General features: G+C 36.4%; 1 protein-coding gene across 1 annotated transcript; it reads right to left on the bottom strand.

Annotated features, from left to right (window-relative positions):
• Positions 1–2302: 2302 nt before the first annotated feature.
• Positions 2303–17409, bottom strand: AP1S2 (adaptor related protein complex 1 subunit sigma 2). Its single transcript, XM_070462631.1, is given in 6 exon segments — positions 2303–2456; positions 3964–4059; positions 8107–8244; positions 8867–8975; positions 14829–15007; positions 17130–17409. Coding segments are annotated over 4 exon segments (471 nt in total). The 5' UTR covers positions 17130–17409; the 3' UTR covers positions 2303–2456; positions 3964–4014.
• Between the last annotated feature and the right edge of the window lie 127 nt (positions 17410–17536).

Genomic DNA, 17536 nt, shown 5'->3' with positions numbered 1-17536 from the left:
TGTGGCAAAGTCCTTACTCTTAACTCTGGAACCCTATTCCTTGAGCTAAAGACGAAAGGGCCTCCGAGTATCCAAACTCATGAAGATCTCCTTTTAGCAATGAATAAAAAGAGAAAAAATGAAAGCACTTTATGAGGTATCTGTTAGGTGACAGGGTTCATGGTGTCTTATTTCACAAGCACTTTTGAAGCACTAGGAAAGTTGAGTGATTTTTTTTTTTTTACATTAAAGTTAGCAGTGGCAAGAGCAATATGGTTGCTCCAGATGGTTAAAATGACCAAGAAAACATCAGTACTTCCCTTTACCTGCTGAAATTTTCTTTTTAGCCAATTCTAGTTTCACCTAAAGGAGCAACACAAATTAGTCTTCCATTCACACAGCAGCATTATGTCATTTAAGAAAAAATTATAAATTAAAAATAATTATACTTAAAATACATGTTTTAAAACAGGAGGGGGGACCTCAAATATTGTCAGAGGTAATACTTCTAATGTCCTATTCCTAGATCTTTTCTTACTTGATAAACCTTGAGTATCTTTCCATATCATTACATAGAAATTGATCTCTTTTTACAGCCAGAAGGCAATGGCAACCCACTCCAGTACTCTTGCCTGGAAACTCCCATGGACAGAGGAGCCTGGTAGGCTGCAGTCCATGGGGTCGCTAAGAGTCAGACACTACTGAGCGACTTCACTTTCACTTTTTACTTTCATGCATTGGAGAAGGAAATGGCAACCCACTCCAGTGTTCTTGCCTGGAGAATCCCAGGGACGGGGGAGCCTGGTGGGGCTGCTGTCTATGGGGTTGCACAGAGTCGGACATGACTGAAGTGACTTAGCAGCAGCAGCAGCAGCAGCAACGGTTTCATATATGGTGTACTGTTATTTTAACCTATTTCTCATTGATGGACATTTGATTAGGTTCCAATGGTTAAGCATGTGTCTTAGTGCATTTGTATATTTCTGTTGGATAAAATTCCTTCAAGTATAACTAATGGGGCAAAAAGTGTACACATTTAACTGTTAATAGATACCACTAAACTAATCCTCCAAAATGGAATACAAATTTAAGTGCTCATAAGGAGGAAACAATTCTTTGCCAATCCAAGAAACAAACCAAAAAAATAAAAATAAAGCAGAATAATTAACTTAGTAAATACAACTTTAGACTGTAAATAAACAGTTTTAAGTACATCTTAGGGCAATTGTATTTGTCTTGGTCTTCCATTTGGATTGTAACTTGAAATGCCCTAAATTTAACCAAGGTTTTCAAAATATAAACGATTTCTTGGAATCACTGAATTTCAAATATTCAAACTCTATTCTTTACTAAGTAAATTCTATAAGGCTAATAGGGCATAAAAGAAAAACAACAAAAAAGTATGTATGTACAATGTAAGTCTGTATTATATATGTAAATTCTGGTCATTTAAACTATTCCTCTCATTAGGAATTATCAAATCCCTAAGGTGGAGAGGGAAATCAGCAGCAAGTTCAAGTGTTCTAACTGCCTGCAGGGTATGCTCAATTTTATTTCCAGACAAAAATTAAATAACCTTAATAAATGTTAACAGACTTAGTTGTTGAGGAAATTATACAGTGACATCCCGTAAGTTTTGCTGTGGGTTATCTCTGGTTATCAAAAGTTATTTTTGATCAAGTAAAAGTAATTTTGGTGAATCACAGAGGTGATTTTTATAGCCATTTACATGTTCTTGAGCACATGTATCCTTCTTCACAATTTTTAGGGTTTTTTTCCCTTATACTTTTGATTCATTTTTGGCTAATCATTTGTAATCTGCACTATAAATTATATCGAAAATATGTAGCAGTCCATAAATGTAAATGGAATCTGTAAATGAAATCTTTATATATTACATGGTGTTAAACTAAACCAGGGTTTCTGGACCTCGGCACCATTGACACTCGAGGCTGGATAATTTCTTACTCTGAGAGGGCTGTTCTGGGCATTGTTAGATATTTAACAGCATCTTTGATCTTCACCTACTAGATGCCAGTGGCACCTCATGGCTAGTAGTGGCTAGTAGTAACAATCAAAAACGTGTCCAGACTTTGCCCAGTGTCCCCTGAGGAGGCACAATTACCCTACTCTCAACTCCAGTTGAGAACCAGAATTAATCTAATTGTCTCTGGTTGGTGGGTAAGATTATGTTCTAGTGTCCTTGCTTGTATTTGTTAATTTTCCTATAGTGGGAATTTTTATTTTAAAAAAGACAACAGAAAAAGCAATAAAAGAAAAAAAAATGTCTCAGGAGCGTAAAAAAAGAACTCAAACACTGAAATTTTTCAGAAAGTACTTTTTTTTTTTTAAATCATGTCAACTTACTTTAATTTTAAAAAATAAATACATAAATAAACAAAACCATCACCAACACCTAGGAATATGTTCTTTGCAGGTCCCTGTGCAGGTCTCAATCCTAGGGCTCATGCAATCAACTTAGTAGATCAGGATCAGCATTGGAAAAAAAAGAATAGAACAGACAACATGAGACTGTAAAACAAATATCAGTAAGTATATATAATTTAACCAAAAAATTTTTTGGTTTATGTATATGTAACTATTATGATATAAAAAAGTATGGTATTACTGTGGCTTCTTGTCAAATACTTCGGAAAATCAGACTTACAGTTACTGAATATTTTAAGTTATTACAACTTTTGCTATTACAAATAGACCAGAGTAGCAAGAGTTGGCTCAAATGAATTAAAATGAAAGAGTAAGGAGGAAATTCTCGAAATTCTGAAAAGCAAAGGAAAAAGAGCTCAAAAGACATAGAGTGAATGATTACGACCTGAAAACCAGTGACCAAGGGCATTGGCCAAATTGTTTCTTATTAAATGCAAAGTGAAAGGCAAGATTTGTTCCACCTTCTGTTTTCTCTGTATCTACCCTTCTGTATTTTCCATTTGAAGCATTAATGTAACTAAACCTCACTTATCCAGAATCTGTTCTAGTAGAACCCAATCAAGTTTACATATAAAAAATTAAAATATGCCAGTATAAAGGACTATATAGCCTTGTTAATTTTTAACCCAACTGAAAAGAAGGTGGTTTAGGCTTAAAGGTTTTAATATAAACAGTGGTAATTACAAAGGAATTATAGGAGTTTGTCTTATTAAAACCAATCTTAAGAGGATTTTCATCAAAATGATTTTTGCTGTTATATTACTGTATATATTTGAAAGCATCTGTTTTTTAAAACAATGTAAGATATTCTTGAGTTTAACTACCCAATGCCTTAATATTCTTAATTAGCAAGATTTTAATTTAAAAAACTTATTAAAAGGCATGTTATTAAATACTTCAATAAGTACTTACTTACTTAAAATGCTTTTAATTTACAAAAGATCCATGTTTAAAGAAATCCCTTTGTCACCTAAGATTCTTACCTTTCCATTTTTATGCAGTCCAACAGATTTATCAATTACTACTTCCACAAAGATGCTGTATAGTACTAACATATATCATGCAGCCCCAGCACTGAAACAAATCAATTTTAGCAGCACTAATTCTCCACAGAGCACCACTTTCTAGATGAGGCAAATTAACAACTGTAAATCCAATAAACCTGTTTATAAAGTGGACCACCTTGAAGTAGAAGCAAATTCATGAGTGTAATGCTTGCTTTTGGTACCTCACTTTCTTTCATTTGTCAGATTACTTTAGTGAGAAATAATACCAACAGCAAACAAAGCTCAAAAGGAAAACCCCCACAAATTTGAAAATGATGCTGTTAGTATAAAAAAAAAAAAGGTTGACACATCTCAAAGCGCTGATCAACACCATCATGCATCTACCGCTGAGGGTTAAAGCCCAATGCCCAGTATTTAACTATTTGATCTTCACAGATCAAGCAAGGACTTGAAATCATTTCACGTGCAACAGTTTTTGCATATCACCCCGTCTTATCCATGCCACAAAAATGGTAAATTTAGTAGTTACCAATAAATAAGTTGGGGGGTCAAAGGGACTAAAGCCTTAGACTGCTCTTTATCATAAGATATCCTCAGACAAACCTCCCCATTCTTCATTCTGGCTCTATAAAATTAAGGAGCAGAGAAAAACTGGTAAGTGCCTGACTTCACAAAGAATATGCACTCTATTATTTCCTTTGTCATTATATATAATGTTTATAAAATAAATCCCAACTGTACCACTCCCCCATGCCCTCCCTCCAAAAAAAATCTAATCTAGCTTAAAATAGGTATTTGGTGCTGGGGAAAATGTTCCAAGTATTGCAAAAAAAATAAAAAGTCAATTTAGCAATCTCAGCATGTTGCACTTTAATAATTTAAGAATCAAGTTAAGTACTAGTGGCATGTTAAGAAAATATGTTTTAAATTCCAATGGTCAAACATTAAAAATTGGATAATGGACCAATTTTTCTGGGCTTTACCCCCAAATCTAATTAAGGAGTCATACACTGGAATACCAAAAGAAAGAAACAGAGTTCAGTCTCAAAATATTAAAACTGAACCCTTCTTTACTAAGTAATTAAGTAAAATAAGGAAGATATCTTTATTTTTTAATCACAATGTCTGATATTTTAGTAATTATGATTCAAATACACATTCATTTTATGTTCTCATTACTACTGTAAAATGCTAATAGAAAATCTACTGTATCCACTAATGTCTACCCTATTTGCCTATGAAATGAAGGACTACCTAAACAAACTACATGACATTTACACAAACTGAGTAAAAGAGACATTTTAAAGAAATATTTCTGAAAATAAAAATTCATAAAGATAGAAATGTATTATTTCACAAATTAAAAAAGGATTAAAACCAAAATTATTTCGTGGTTTGCATATATCTTTAAGCCAGCAGATATTTTCAATATAATTCAGTCATCCTTGGTGTTCAGAACAATTGATTCAAGTAAAAGACCTGACACCAAAGAGGAAAAAAAATTAAAATCATGATATACGTAAACTAAATTAAAATAAATTTGGACTTCAACAAATTTAAGACTACTTTTAGATAATTGTCTTTACAGCTATATGTACAATTTTGGAAGCAAAATAGTTTCATGACATAAACTAAGTGAATATTATACCCTAAATTATAAGACCAAAAAAGCTACTATAGATCTAGACATTCTGATAAACCCAACAAGAAATGACTTGAAAAATACTAATGTATATCTATATATCCGATTAATGAATTCCAAACTACTGATAAACTGGACAAAATTTCCAGTCTAAGAAGTAAAGGATGGCATCAGTCTTAGAAAATCTACTTTGTTCAATATAGAAAAATCTCCAGGAGAATAAGGAATTTCTTTACTATATTACTGAGACAAACAGTAATGGAACTTGGAGCTTTGGAACTTGGTATCCAAAACAGAATGTTTAAAATATACATACCAAGAAAATACATGAATGGGAGTTGGGGCAGACAGAGCACAGTGGTTAAGATTTCATACAGTTCTGAAGTCTAGCAGACCTGGGTTTAGAATCCTGGTTTTGCCAACTGCTACCTAGGACCAGTCACTGGAACTTCACTGAGCCTCTACTTCTTCATTGGTTAAAAGGCTCTCAGGACCCTTTTTCAGGGAATCCTGATGATTAGATAGGATGCTTCACATCTAGGTAATCAATAAGCATTGGCTATCATTGAAGTTCCTTTTTGTTATCACAGTGTCCAGACAAATCATTTTAGCAGTTTGGAATGTTTTTTCTCATCGTATTCTATCATCTATTTGGTGAACATAAGATTCAAATACTCGCCCAGAGATGTAAACTTGTATCATGTATCAACATATAAATGACTCTATTTTAGGAAACAAACATCTTATCCTGGATTTCCTATGACAATATGTTGTTGGCGAATAACATGAATAAACAAGTTAAACTGTTAAATTGAACAGAATAACCTGAAGCTTAACTGCCCTATAGAGACTTTAACTTGGTTTCATTAAGGCCTTAACATCACGGTAAATTCAGAATGGACCAGCCACTTTCTGTCTCCTCAAGACTTGCTTGCATGGGGAAATTAAGAAAAATGGTTCACTTGGTCCATTGAATAGAAAATGTCTTAATATAGTTATCAATTTGGTTTATGTACAAAACAATGTAAAGGTTGTCACAGAAGAGAAATAGGGCCTTGTCTCTTCCAAAGACAAGGAACTGTAATTAACAGTAGTCAACCTTTTTTTATTAAAATAGGTGAAGATGGGGTAAGGAGAATTTTGCATGCAACTATGGACATCCCATGCTTCTCTCTCCATTCCTACTTTTCCCACTTAGAGAGATAAAAATACTACTTCAAAAAAGGAGACTTATTAAAATACTTTTGTAGGGGACACACACACACATTCACAAACACATACATGTAATAACTTTCTGATCCTCTAGTACATTATTCAATACATGCTATAAAGTAAATTCAGCATATCTGTCATATTGTAAAGTATATAGCGATTTCCCAGTAAAGTTTAAAAAACCCAAACACAAGAAGGTATCAATGCGCTAAATATTATTCTCCAGAAAAATCATATTAAAAATAAAAGCTTAACTTCAACAACTTTAGAAATGTTTTAAGGCAAATGTAATTAATTAGGAAATTATAAAGAAACTAGAGGAAATACCAGGATCTGATACAACAGAATATAGTTCCCTAATGAAATATAAAAGTGATCAAATGAAGAAACAAATATGAAAAATTCCCAAGTTATGACCCTTGTTTTGACCTAATTTCAGAAAAGTCTGGTTAGCAACCAGCAAAATAAGGAGGTGCTAACTTTAACCCAATTTTATAACAGTAAAATGTGAGTGTGTAGTCAGCACACCTGACATTTAAAGAAAAAAAACTCCCAAAGACAAGTATGCAGTCAATTAATAAAAAAACCATAGTAAACCATACACACACAGAAAAGGGGCTGTGTTCATTTCACTAGTGAGCAGCAGATGGTATTAGGGCTGTCAACAAAATACTTCACTTCTGCAGGCACCTTAACCCCTGTTTTGGTAACTCAGTATCATTAAATGTAAAAAATTGCTGTCTAATGTTTAATTTATGTATGTTATAGATGTTGTCATCCCAACTTCAAACAATCCCCACAACTGACCTAAGTCAGTGACTGATGCAGAGGGATTACTGACAGCTCCTAAATGAAAAGCCCGAATGAGGCCAACAGTTAATAAATTATAATGAAGAAAAAACATTGACTCTGATTTAAAACCTCCTTCAATAATAATATAAAAGATAATTACTGTAATGAAAACAAGTAACATTTTTTAATATTGACTAATTCCTCCTCTTGCTATAAATTTTCTATTTGATTAAACTTCAATTATGACTAAAGCATAATTCAACTAGGTACCTGAATTAATGTATCATTAAGTTTTTCAGAAAAGGTAGCCTTATCTATGAATTTTTAGCTTTAGAAATTGAAGGTACAGAAGCATCAAATATACATTTAACTCAAGACAACTGTGGAAATTAGAAAGGAAGGGGGTTTTATCAATGGTTCTTGTGATATCAAGGCAAGACAAGAATGTAGCTGTTTGACAAAACATGATTTGTATTTAAGAAAAGCAAAGAGAAGTAGAAATACTTATCAGTTAGTTTCGCTAACAAGAAACTAGAGGATTCTACAAAAAGTGTAATAAAACACTATCATTTGCTTGGCTACATTTGCACTTAATGGGCATGAGATGAAAACATGAACCAACTTGGAATGAAAATGCCATAATCTCACAGTCAACTCCTCATTGTAGACACTAAGGAGATAAGGGGTTATCTTAAGTAATTCAGAATAATGGACACAGAGTTCTCAAATTACTACTACTTTTCCCATCTTAAAGAAGTCTGTCCCTCTAAATGTTTGGACTTCGGTGTTTTGGGGTCCAAAAATGGGCCATCTCCAGACCATCTCCAAAGTAAACAATACATCCACAGATAACTGAGTTGATGTGACTGACACATATGCCAATCAATAAACTGCACATGGACACTACATGCCAAGCATGCTTCAGAGTAATTTCTGAAACTGTAAGAATGAGGGAAGATGACTGAGACTTCCCTAGCAAGAGCAAAACATGCTAGTGTCTAGTTAAGAGAACTCTGAGTAGCTTACCTCCTGCAGTAGATCAGTCTGCTGAATTGCTTTAAGGACATTCTTCTTGGATATTTCCTGAACTTCTCCTCCCAAAAGAAACTCATCCAAAATAAAATAAGCCTTTTCAAAATTAAGAATGGTATCAAGTTCACACACCTGAAAAGCAAAAATTAATAAATAAAACCTGAAGAAAGCAGAAGATCTTTATCTACTATCAGGTAGTCAATAAAATCTGACCAGAGTGAATTAATCTTAATTATATCTAAAAATGGCAATCCTGCTAACTAAGCATCATTGATTCAGTCAGCTTAAATTTCAAGTCTCAAGTACTTGAAACACACAATGCCTTCAAGCTAAGAAAGACCAGACTCTGCAAGCTCCTAACATGGGCAACTTAATAATGATTGTCTACTCATAAAGACTGGTCTTTTGAAATATTTACGTATTTCTGGGTAATATGATTACAACTGCTAATCAAATCTAAATTCTATACTAAGTACTTCCAGTGTATTAATCTTTACAGCTGGACTCCCTTCTATTTCACTATTTTAAACCTCATTCTCACCAGCATAATTAAATGAGTAGGTCTGTGGGGTCAAGCAATTCTGGCAGTTAACTGACTAGGCAATTCTGACTTGCACTGACAAGAAAGTCATTCCTTCCCTATCTTGAGGTTACTGTCAAATAGAATTCTCAAGACAAATAATAAACTTGTTACAAAAAAGGTTAAAAAATATGTATTACGGAGTTTAATTTCCTAAAACAAAATACTACTCACACTGCCAAAATACTTGTCAAGTAATTCCACATAACAATGAACTATTTCCAGGGTAATTAGTTCATTGTCCTGATCCTCAATAGCACAGCAAAAATACAGACTGGCATATCTGCAACAAAAAGCAGATGCAGAAAAAAATTTACCCTATAATCATGTATTTTCTAAAATACACTTTCATATCCTATTGTGAAAGACCTTGTGCCTATACAATTTATTTCCTCTTTACAACAGCAAGTTGTTTTTCTCCTAGACTATAAAATAATAAATGTACAAAAAACAAATTTTGAAAAGTACAGGAAAGCAAAAAAAAAAAAAAATCGCACTATCTAGAAATAGTTATTTATTTTGCTCTTCCTTCATTCAGGCTCCTTTTGTAGGAATATTCTAAAATATAGCTGACACACGTTGTTCTGAAGTTACTTAAAACAAAATGCACTGTGTGACTATTTCAAACCACGAGTAAACAGGGAAGAAAATAAACTCTCCAACTGAAGGATTTATTAAAGATACTGTCAACATGAAGTCAATGTTCTGGAATGTTTTACTAAAACGTAATATACACACAGAGAAGACCTCAAGTCATAAATGTACAGCTTGATGAGTTTTCAACGTGAACCTACCTGTGGTACCAGCACTTGGACCACAAACAGAATTATTACTGAACCTCTGAAGCCCCTCTTCTATCCTCTCCAGGTCATAGCCTCCCATCCCCAAAGGTAACTACTATCTTGACTCCTGACAGCATAGAATTATTTTTAAAGGAGGTATATAGGGTTGTGGAAAATAAGCCTTGAGAAAAAAAAAAAAACAAGTTGCAAGTAATCACAGAAGTTAGAGAAAGAGAACACGGAAAACTAAGACATGTCCTCAAATTTTCCAAGTTTTCCTTGTTGAAGTTCAGGCTATTTACCCTTGAAGAAGGAATAAGGTTGGAAAACTCATATTCTCCAAATAAGAATTCTAGTACATGGGACTAGGTTATACTTGACCCAAGGAAGCCAAAACTTATTAACACAAAACCTGGAGGCATAACAAAGGATGACCTAATCAAGTCTTTTAAGGAGGATTAAAAGTATTTTCGAATGGTTTAAATGTGTTTGAAGCTTTTGAAAAGGAACAAAATGAAAACCTAAGACATTCCAAATAAGTCTCAGGTGCCATTATAATTTTCACTGAGGCGCATTTAAGCAATTTTTAGGAAACACAATGGGTAATCACTGCTCATAGCATTAATGTAAAATAATACACAAACACACACACACACAACCTCAGTTTTGAAATCCAATGAATTTCTGCTCTTCAGTCTGAGAATAACTAGTATTTTTGTAACACTATTAATTTCAATATTATCAAAAAACATTTCACCTTATTTGAGCTTTTCAACAGTAAACACCATCATCCTTGGTTACAGAAGAAAAAAGAGGCCCAAAAGTACAGGGCCTGCCAAGTGGCTGTACTGGGACCAGAAATCTGATCTTGAGACCTTAACTCCAGGCCTTTTCCCACCTACCATAGTGACTCCCCTGTCACACACGTACACTAGTTGCCATGTCCATTCTATCTGATTTCTACATTCACAACGTTATTTTAAATGGTCGGTCTCCTGCAGTCTTCGCGAAGGCATTCAAGCACATTCATTTATTATCATAAAGGGCATAACATGCACCAGCTCCAACTTTACTAACAAAGTGCTCCCTCTCTTTCCCAGAACTATTCTGTTTATTGCTTTAAAAGGCAACGAGATATTCCAACCCAACCTTCCATCCTCCTTAACCCATGCTGCTCAAATAGAGTTGTAAATCTGGAAAACTGATACAAATGACACATAAGATTCTCTGAATTAATAAAACTAAAGATTAAAGGGAAAGACATTAAAAATGGTAAATAAAAAACAGACACTACTAGCTGATATGAACACAGTGCTAAATAAATTCCACTAGAAAGAATTCACTAATAGGTAATGTCGGGTAAAATTTTTTTTACTTTTAATTTCAAGATTTCTCCAATGCTACTGTTAAGCAATCTAATGCTTATACCACTCTTGCTCCTTAACCACAGAACTGCCTTTTACTTACAAATAAATAGCATTTAAACAGTAGTCAAAGGTCCTAGATTGTAGGAATCATTCAGAAATATTACTTTAATATCAAATTAAATGAATTCTTCATTGTAGGTGAACATCTAGTTATTAGTATCATAAGAAGGCACCTCTTTCCAAAAAGTTTAAGGAAGAAACAGAAGCATAATAACAGGTAACATTCATTGAGTCCTCACTGTGACTAAGGCACTAAATGTTACCTAAGGCCTTGGCATAATTTACCATTTTAATCCTCACAAAAAAAAGTTTCAGAGAGATACCATTATTATTCGCATTTACAGGAGACTTGGGCTTAACTGAGTAACCTTCTCAGGAACAGTAACCTGACTCCAGAGCCCAAGTTTTATATTAAAAACTATAGTCCAAAATTGTATTAAATAAAGTAATCCTGCAACTGGTAAAAATTAAAACATATTCAAAGCAATATTTCACCTGCTTTGAGGAGGGAAAGAAAAATTGTTACACTGACTTAGTAAAAGATTACCAAGAGAACCTGAAGAGTAGTCCTTATTTTTAGAACCAAGTGATTTTAAAAAAAATTCAATAATGAATTCATTTTGTTCTCTCAGTGCATATTTGTAAGTCTAAATCTGAAGTAAAATTAATAATAGACTAGTAAGAAAGAAGGTATGTTTGGTTATTTTTAGCAGAGTAGATTAAGGCTTACTCTAATTACTGGCACTCAGAGAACATCTGAAAGTGCCTATTCTTATATTCGTAACACATGACTTCTCCTCAGTCAGCTAAATATCAGCTGACTGTGGATGAATGTAACCAAACTGTACTCAATATTCTACTGGTATGTTATTAAAAATTCTTTTGTTAGTGAAGAAAATCAATACAGTACTCTTAAACAAATTCTGAAGCTCGTAATTGGTAGGTGTATATTTTTTTACAGACTTTAATCCTGTAACATGCTGCACAAAATAGGAATCAAAAAAGCATACTGTTTTCTGTCTTCACAGGATCTTCAAGAGTATTTTAGAGATGAAGAAACAAAGGCAAAATGACCTGTTCAAAGTCACAAAACTAATGGCACAAAGGAACTGAACTCAAGTCCCCAGATTTTCAGTCTATTTTTTCAGTTATATTAACCTTACTCCACTCTCTCACCTCTCCCTCCCCAAGATGGGCAACTGTAAAAAAGGCTCAGGGATAAAGAATGTGGATGAGACAACTTGAGGAAGGCAAACAGAAAGATCACTTGGTGATATGAACAGCAAAAAATGCTAGTTCAGAATTTCTCAGTAGCTAAGTGGTAATTCTTTTACTTAAAAGGTCTTCTCTTCCAGCTGGACTAGGGAAAAAATAATCACGTGTTCATATTTACCAAAAAAAAAATGTCCTTAAGGCACTAGAAAAGTTTCTAGTATGAAATGGGGTCTAACTTTTGTATGTGAATTTCATCTTAGTAAAGCTGGTATTTTAAAGTGCATCTTTATTTATAGGAGTTTGATGTAAATACCAGAGTCAGGTGAGACTACATTTTACAGGTTTTAATAACAGAAAAAGCAGTGTCCCAACATGGATGGGCTGAATGCTATGGAGAGTACCAACTAGTGCTTCTTTCCTCTTGATGGGACAGGACATCTCCTTCAGCTCCAAGAATCTTGATTCCCTGGACTGATTCCCTTGCTAGTATTTTCCTCCTCCACACGGGGGACTCCTTTCCCCATCTAGAAATAAGCTTCAGTCTCTCATGCCATTTTTTAACCCTGTCTACCCACTCCTGTCTATGGACGGTTATCACCTCTTCTGTCCCTCATAGCAAAGCTTCCCCCTCCCCCTGCCCCCAACAGTCTACACCTGCTTTTTTATTGTCTCCACCTCTTCACACTTTGTCCCATTTTTCCAAGAGCTGTCTCTACTATTCCAACAAAAGGCATTTTGTGAAATGCTCACTGTAAAATCTAATAGATTCTTCACTTTAGTTGACCTTCATGCAACATTTGGCACTGGTGACCTTAGTTTTGAACTCTCTCCCCTTTCCTAAGGTGACTGACCCTAAAACTTACCCTCTGTCTGCCGCTTAAATGGGGGTGATCTAACTAACCCTTTATGCCTCATTTTCCCCCAGACGTCCATGCCTATGCCCACCCTGAGAAAACTAGGCATCTCCAAATGGAAGTCACACAGGCTCCTCAAAGTCAACTTTCTACCTGGCCACTTACCTCATCAGCTGAACCAGAAATGTGGAATCACCCCAGTCCTCCCCCTCTTTCACTGCCCTCCCTGCTTCTAGCAATGACCAAGTCTTACCAAACTTACCTCAGGAACAACTCTTCCACCTGCTGAGCCCACAGCACAAATCTTCCTTCAGGACTCCATATCCTAATAGATCCCTCAGGTTCCAGTCTCAGCCCTCCCCCCACCCGTTTTCCAACTACAGGATCCCTAAAGAAATGCAAATTTCCTTCTCATCCCAGTTTAAAACCCTTGCCTCCAGGTTTAAGATTTGAGTACCGGCCCCTATGGCAGTCATAAGCAACTGACCCTGGACAAGTCACTTCTCCCAAATTCTCATTTTTTAAAATAAAACTCAGTTTTGACCAACAGTAGTGGTTTTCAAACTCAGGAGCCCTACACTGAGGGTGGAAGCCAAGTGAGTAGAGATAAAGTTACACAAGCACCTCCACTTCCACTTGTTGCATTTAAGGTTTTATCCCTGAGGCAAAAAGTTTCTTTAAAAAAAAAAAAATCACTTGACTAGATTACTCTAAAACATCTTCCACCTCTAAAATGGTATTTTTATGATTTTTCTCAACAAATACTACACCAAACACTGGATCCAAAATCACCCGAAGACGACTAAATTCATTCTATTGTGAAGAGGAGTCTATGGTATTTTAAAAATTGTAAAGTCGTCCATGGTATTTTAAAAATTCTAGATGTTCTATAATCTTCATGTCTTTCTCTGCCATCTTGCCCACAACCCCATCCATAGTAGAGTGGAATAAATGAAAACTGAGATAAAACCCAGACTTCTCTTTGACCCTCCTTGCAATCAACAGTTAGTTCCCTCACATCCCCCACAGAAGAGAATTTTTATATGCATGAACATTTTTATCTTAAATTCGGTAAGTTATTTGTAAGGGAACAGAAATAGTGAAGAAACAAAGTAGTTATATTTCTTTTAATCCAGCTAGAACAATCTTCAGAAGTTTAAGGTATCAATAAGTTTCAGATATTAATAAAGATGTATAGCATCATTTAAAAGCTTAGTGTTCAAAGCCTATCTAGGAGTCATTTTACAACATCAAAATTTTAAAAAATCTGTTCTGGGCAAAATTATCTATCTACCAGATCTAATCACACCTCCACCACAGCAACAAGTGTACTTCAAATTAATAAGCAGTAACGAACAAATCCTGTATATATCCAATTTTTAAACATCTATGACTAAAATGGTGTATGTATCCAAGGAGTTTATACATGAGTAAGAGATCCTGAAAGTCAGATTAAAAGGCATGTCAAATACCAGTCATTACAGATTTGTGGGGAGAAGGGAGGGGGAGGTAAATGCTTATCTAAATTCAGAGAATTACTCATACAATTTAAAATACTGATTTTATTTTCCCCTGCAAAGAAATGAATTCTTTCAGTTTTCCTAAAAAGATGATTAAGCATGAAGTATCATTTATGCCTTTAGTTACATAATTTCATTTAAAAAGATTCCCATGATTTTATCATTTCACCGAAACAGCAGTTATCTTAAAAGTACAAAGCTTTACCTTAAGACTATTTCATTTACATCTTTAGTAATCATTATTTATAAATGTCATCTCTCGAAAGTCTGCAATTTCCACATTATAAATGATCTAATATCTGATTCTGTTTCACCTTTCTAATAAATAAAAATTATACCTTTTGTAAACAATCTTCAGATTTCTCTACTCAAGGAAGCTGCACATTTTAGGTTTCCGTGCTAAAACGGTTTGAAGAAGATCTCTTGTGATCTTTTTCTTCTCTTTGTCTGATAATGGGACATACCATTTCTGCAGTCGAAGCTTTCCCTGACGACTAAAAAGCAACATAAACTGCATCTGTTAAGATAAACAGAACCAAGATTACAGGCAATACTTTGATTCAATAAAGTTAAGATTAAGATGACACGTGGCAAAGAGAAGCTTTGAGGGACGGGGCGTTTAGCTAACAAATGATGAGTAGCCATCAATATTTCTATGGTAGCTAAAATAGCAGGAAATTCTTGTAGAAAGATCTTTCCACCAGATGCAAATTCTCCCACCTTACCCTGTTCCATTTAAGTTTGCAGGAGAGGGGGCGGACAAAAACAGGTGAGGTGAAAATTCTGATGAAAAAGAAAGATAATTCTTGCGATTTAAGAAACTATTGTGTATCTGTGCTATAGGAATGTATATGGATCAAAAGAGAACTGTTGACATCAACTGGTTTAGATGCATTTGAATAAACAGACCTACTATTTTTCACCCTACACAGAACAAGCTGTTCTAGTGCCAAACGGAATTACTTGTAGACAGACTGCTATAACTTGGAATGCTGTCTTCAGTTTATGTTTACGTATTTTAAGCAAAACAAAAGAACTAAAATATAAACCAAAAAAATCCCATAAACACACATTTTTCTTAATAAAAGCCTGATTTAAAAAATTCACATCTTATTTAAAAAATTCCAACATAAACATACACACAATAAAGTGAGTTAATATAACTTTACCAAAGAGAATATAAACCTTTAAAAAGCCAAGAGCTACACACATTCAGACATTATACGAAATACTTAATTTAAAACGATTTAAAAACATAGCATCTACAGATGGAGTGGATGCTTTATTCTAGTATATTTCACACAAACTATTTTGTATACATTTATTTAGAATCTGTAAATGATGATTAGTCTACATGTTTTAATTTTTAAGGAAACCTTGAAATTCAATCGTCTCCCCAAATGCAAACAGAAAGCATTGTTTCTACAAAGGTAATTTAAAGGTAGAATTCAGATTTTTTCTTTTCTTTTAACTATTCCAAGTTTCAGTACTAGTTTCTGCAAGTAGGATTCAGCCTGAGTCTTGGTATTACCCACACCATACTGAATTTGAACATGGGGTGGGGGAATTTACACCATCCATCTGAATAAAATGGGCGCTAAATTTCGCCAAGAAATCATTGCCGCTTTTTGTAATAATCCAAACGGACATCAATAAGGTATTTAGAAATTTACGATGCGACAATTTAACTTTAATAAAGTTAAAACTAGCTGTTAACACCACACTTAAAACCCATCACTGGCACGAAATAAACGAACAATACTGGTGATGTCAAAGTGCCTCACACAGAAGTCCTGTTAAGACAGTGGCATTAGAAGGGGATAGCAAGTAACGCATCAACTGGACAATGTTTCACGCAAACCCGTTAGCAGAACTTGGAAAAGAATAGACCCGTATTCCAGGATCTTGGAGACCAGTACTGGGGATTTGCTTTTGAAACTCAAGGACTCAAGGGAATCTATAGCAAGGTTCTCCATCTCTCCCCACCATCACTTTATATGACGAATAAATAATTTATGCTCTTTAAAATAAATTATATGTTAACATGGGATGATGTCTGGTCGCAAGGCACAAGTATTCCTTCCCTCTAGTTAAAAACCAACGCTCCGATTTTGCTTCAAATCACAAGTCGCCTCAATTACCGGAGATTGGAATTAAAAACAATGGGCTCGGCCGCGGAGCGGGCTCGGGGCCAGTGGCCGTTGCCTGCCCGCCGCCCCACGGGGCCGCACTCCATCACTGACCGATCGAGCCCGGGTGAGGTGACAGGCAAGGAGCGGGGAAGACAATGGCAACCGCCGCCGCGCAGGGGGCGCCAAGAGTCCTCCGCCTCCGCCGCCCCCGGCCGCCGACCTCGCCCGCAAATGCCCCGCAAAACTTGAGGCGATTCCCAAACCACAGGTGCCGCGGACCCGCTGCAGCGTCCGAAACTGGCCCCAGCAGCTCGGGACACGGCGCCGCGTGGAGAGGGGCGCGGACGCAAAGAGAAGTGAGTTTCGGGGAGCGGTGCCCCAGTGGCGGGCCGGGCGGGCGGGCTCGGGGTGGGGTCGTCCAGGCGCTCGTGGGGCGGCGGGGGGCTCGCCCAACCCTCCCTCCCCACTCCCCGATCCCGGTGTCCCCGCTCGCCTCCCGGGACTTACGGCGGCCGCGGGCCGCGGGTCCGGCGGGGCTCGGCCGGCGGCGGCGGCGGCAGCAGCGTCGGCGGCGGCGACTGAGGGGAAGCCCCTGTCGCTGAGCTGAGGAAGAGAAGCCGTTTTGCTGTGGGGAGGGGACCCGGTTCGCGGAGGGAAGGCTTAGGCTGAGAGGGGAGGGCGAGCCGATAGACCCCGCCCCGGGGGCCGGACGAGGGAGGAGCCGGAGCTGCGGCGAGCGGAGGGGCGGGCTGGGCGGTTCGCTGGATGCAGCTCGGCTGTTGCCAACGGCTCCGGAGGCAGCTCAGGTGACCGCGAAGTCCGAGGAATCTGATTGGCTGCGTCTCTACCGAGAGGGGTGGTCCGGACCGGAAGCCGGGCCACGTGACCCGGAAGCGGCTGTTGCCAGGCCTGGC

This window comes from Odocoileus virginianus, unplaced genomic scaffold (assembly GCF_023699985.2).
Source record: "Odocoileus virginianus isolate 20LAN1187 ecotype Illinois unplaced genomic scaffold, Ovbor_1.2 Unplaced_Scaffold_6, whole genome shotgun sequence".
In the NCBI taxonomy this organism is placed as follows: Eukaryota; Metazoa; Chordata; class Mammalia; order Artiodactyla; family Cervidae; genus Odocoileus; species Odocoileus virginianus.
The sequence above is the reverse complement of the archived record's forward strand: the minus strand, read 5'-3'. Positions and strand labels throughout refer to the sequence as shown.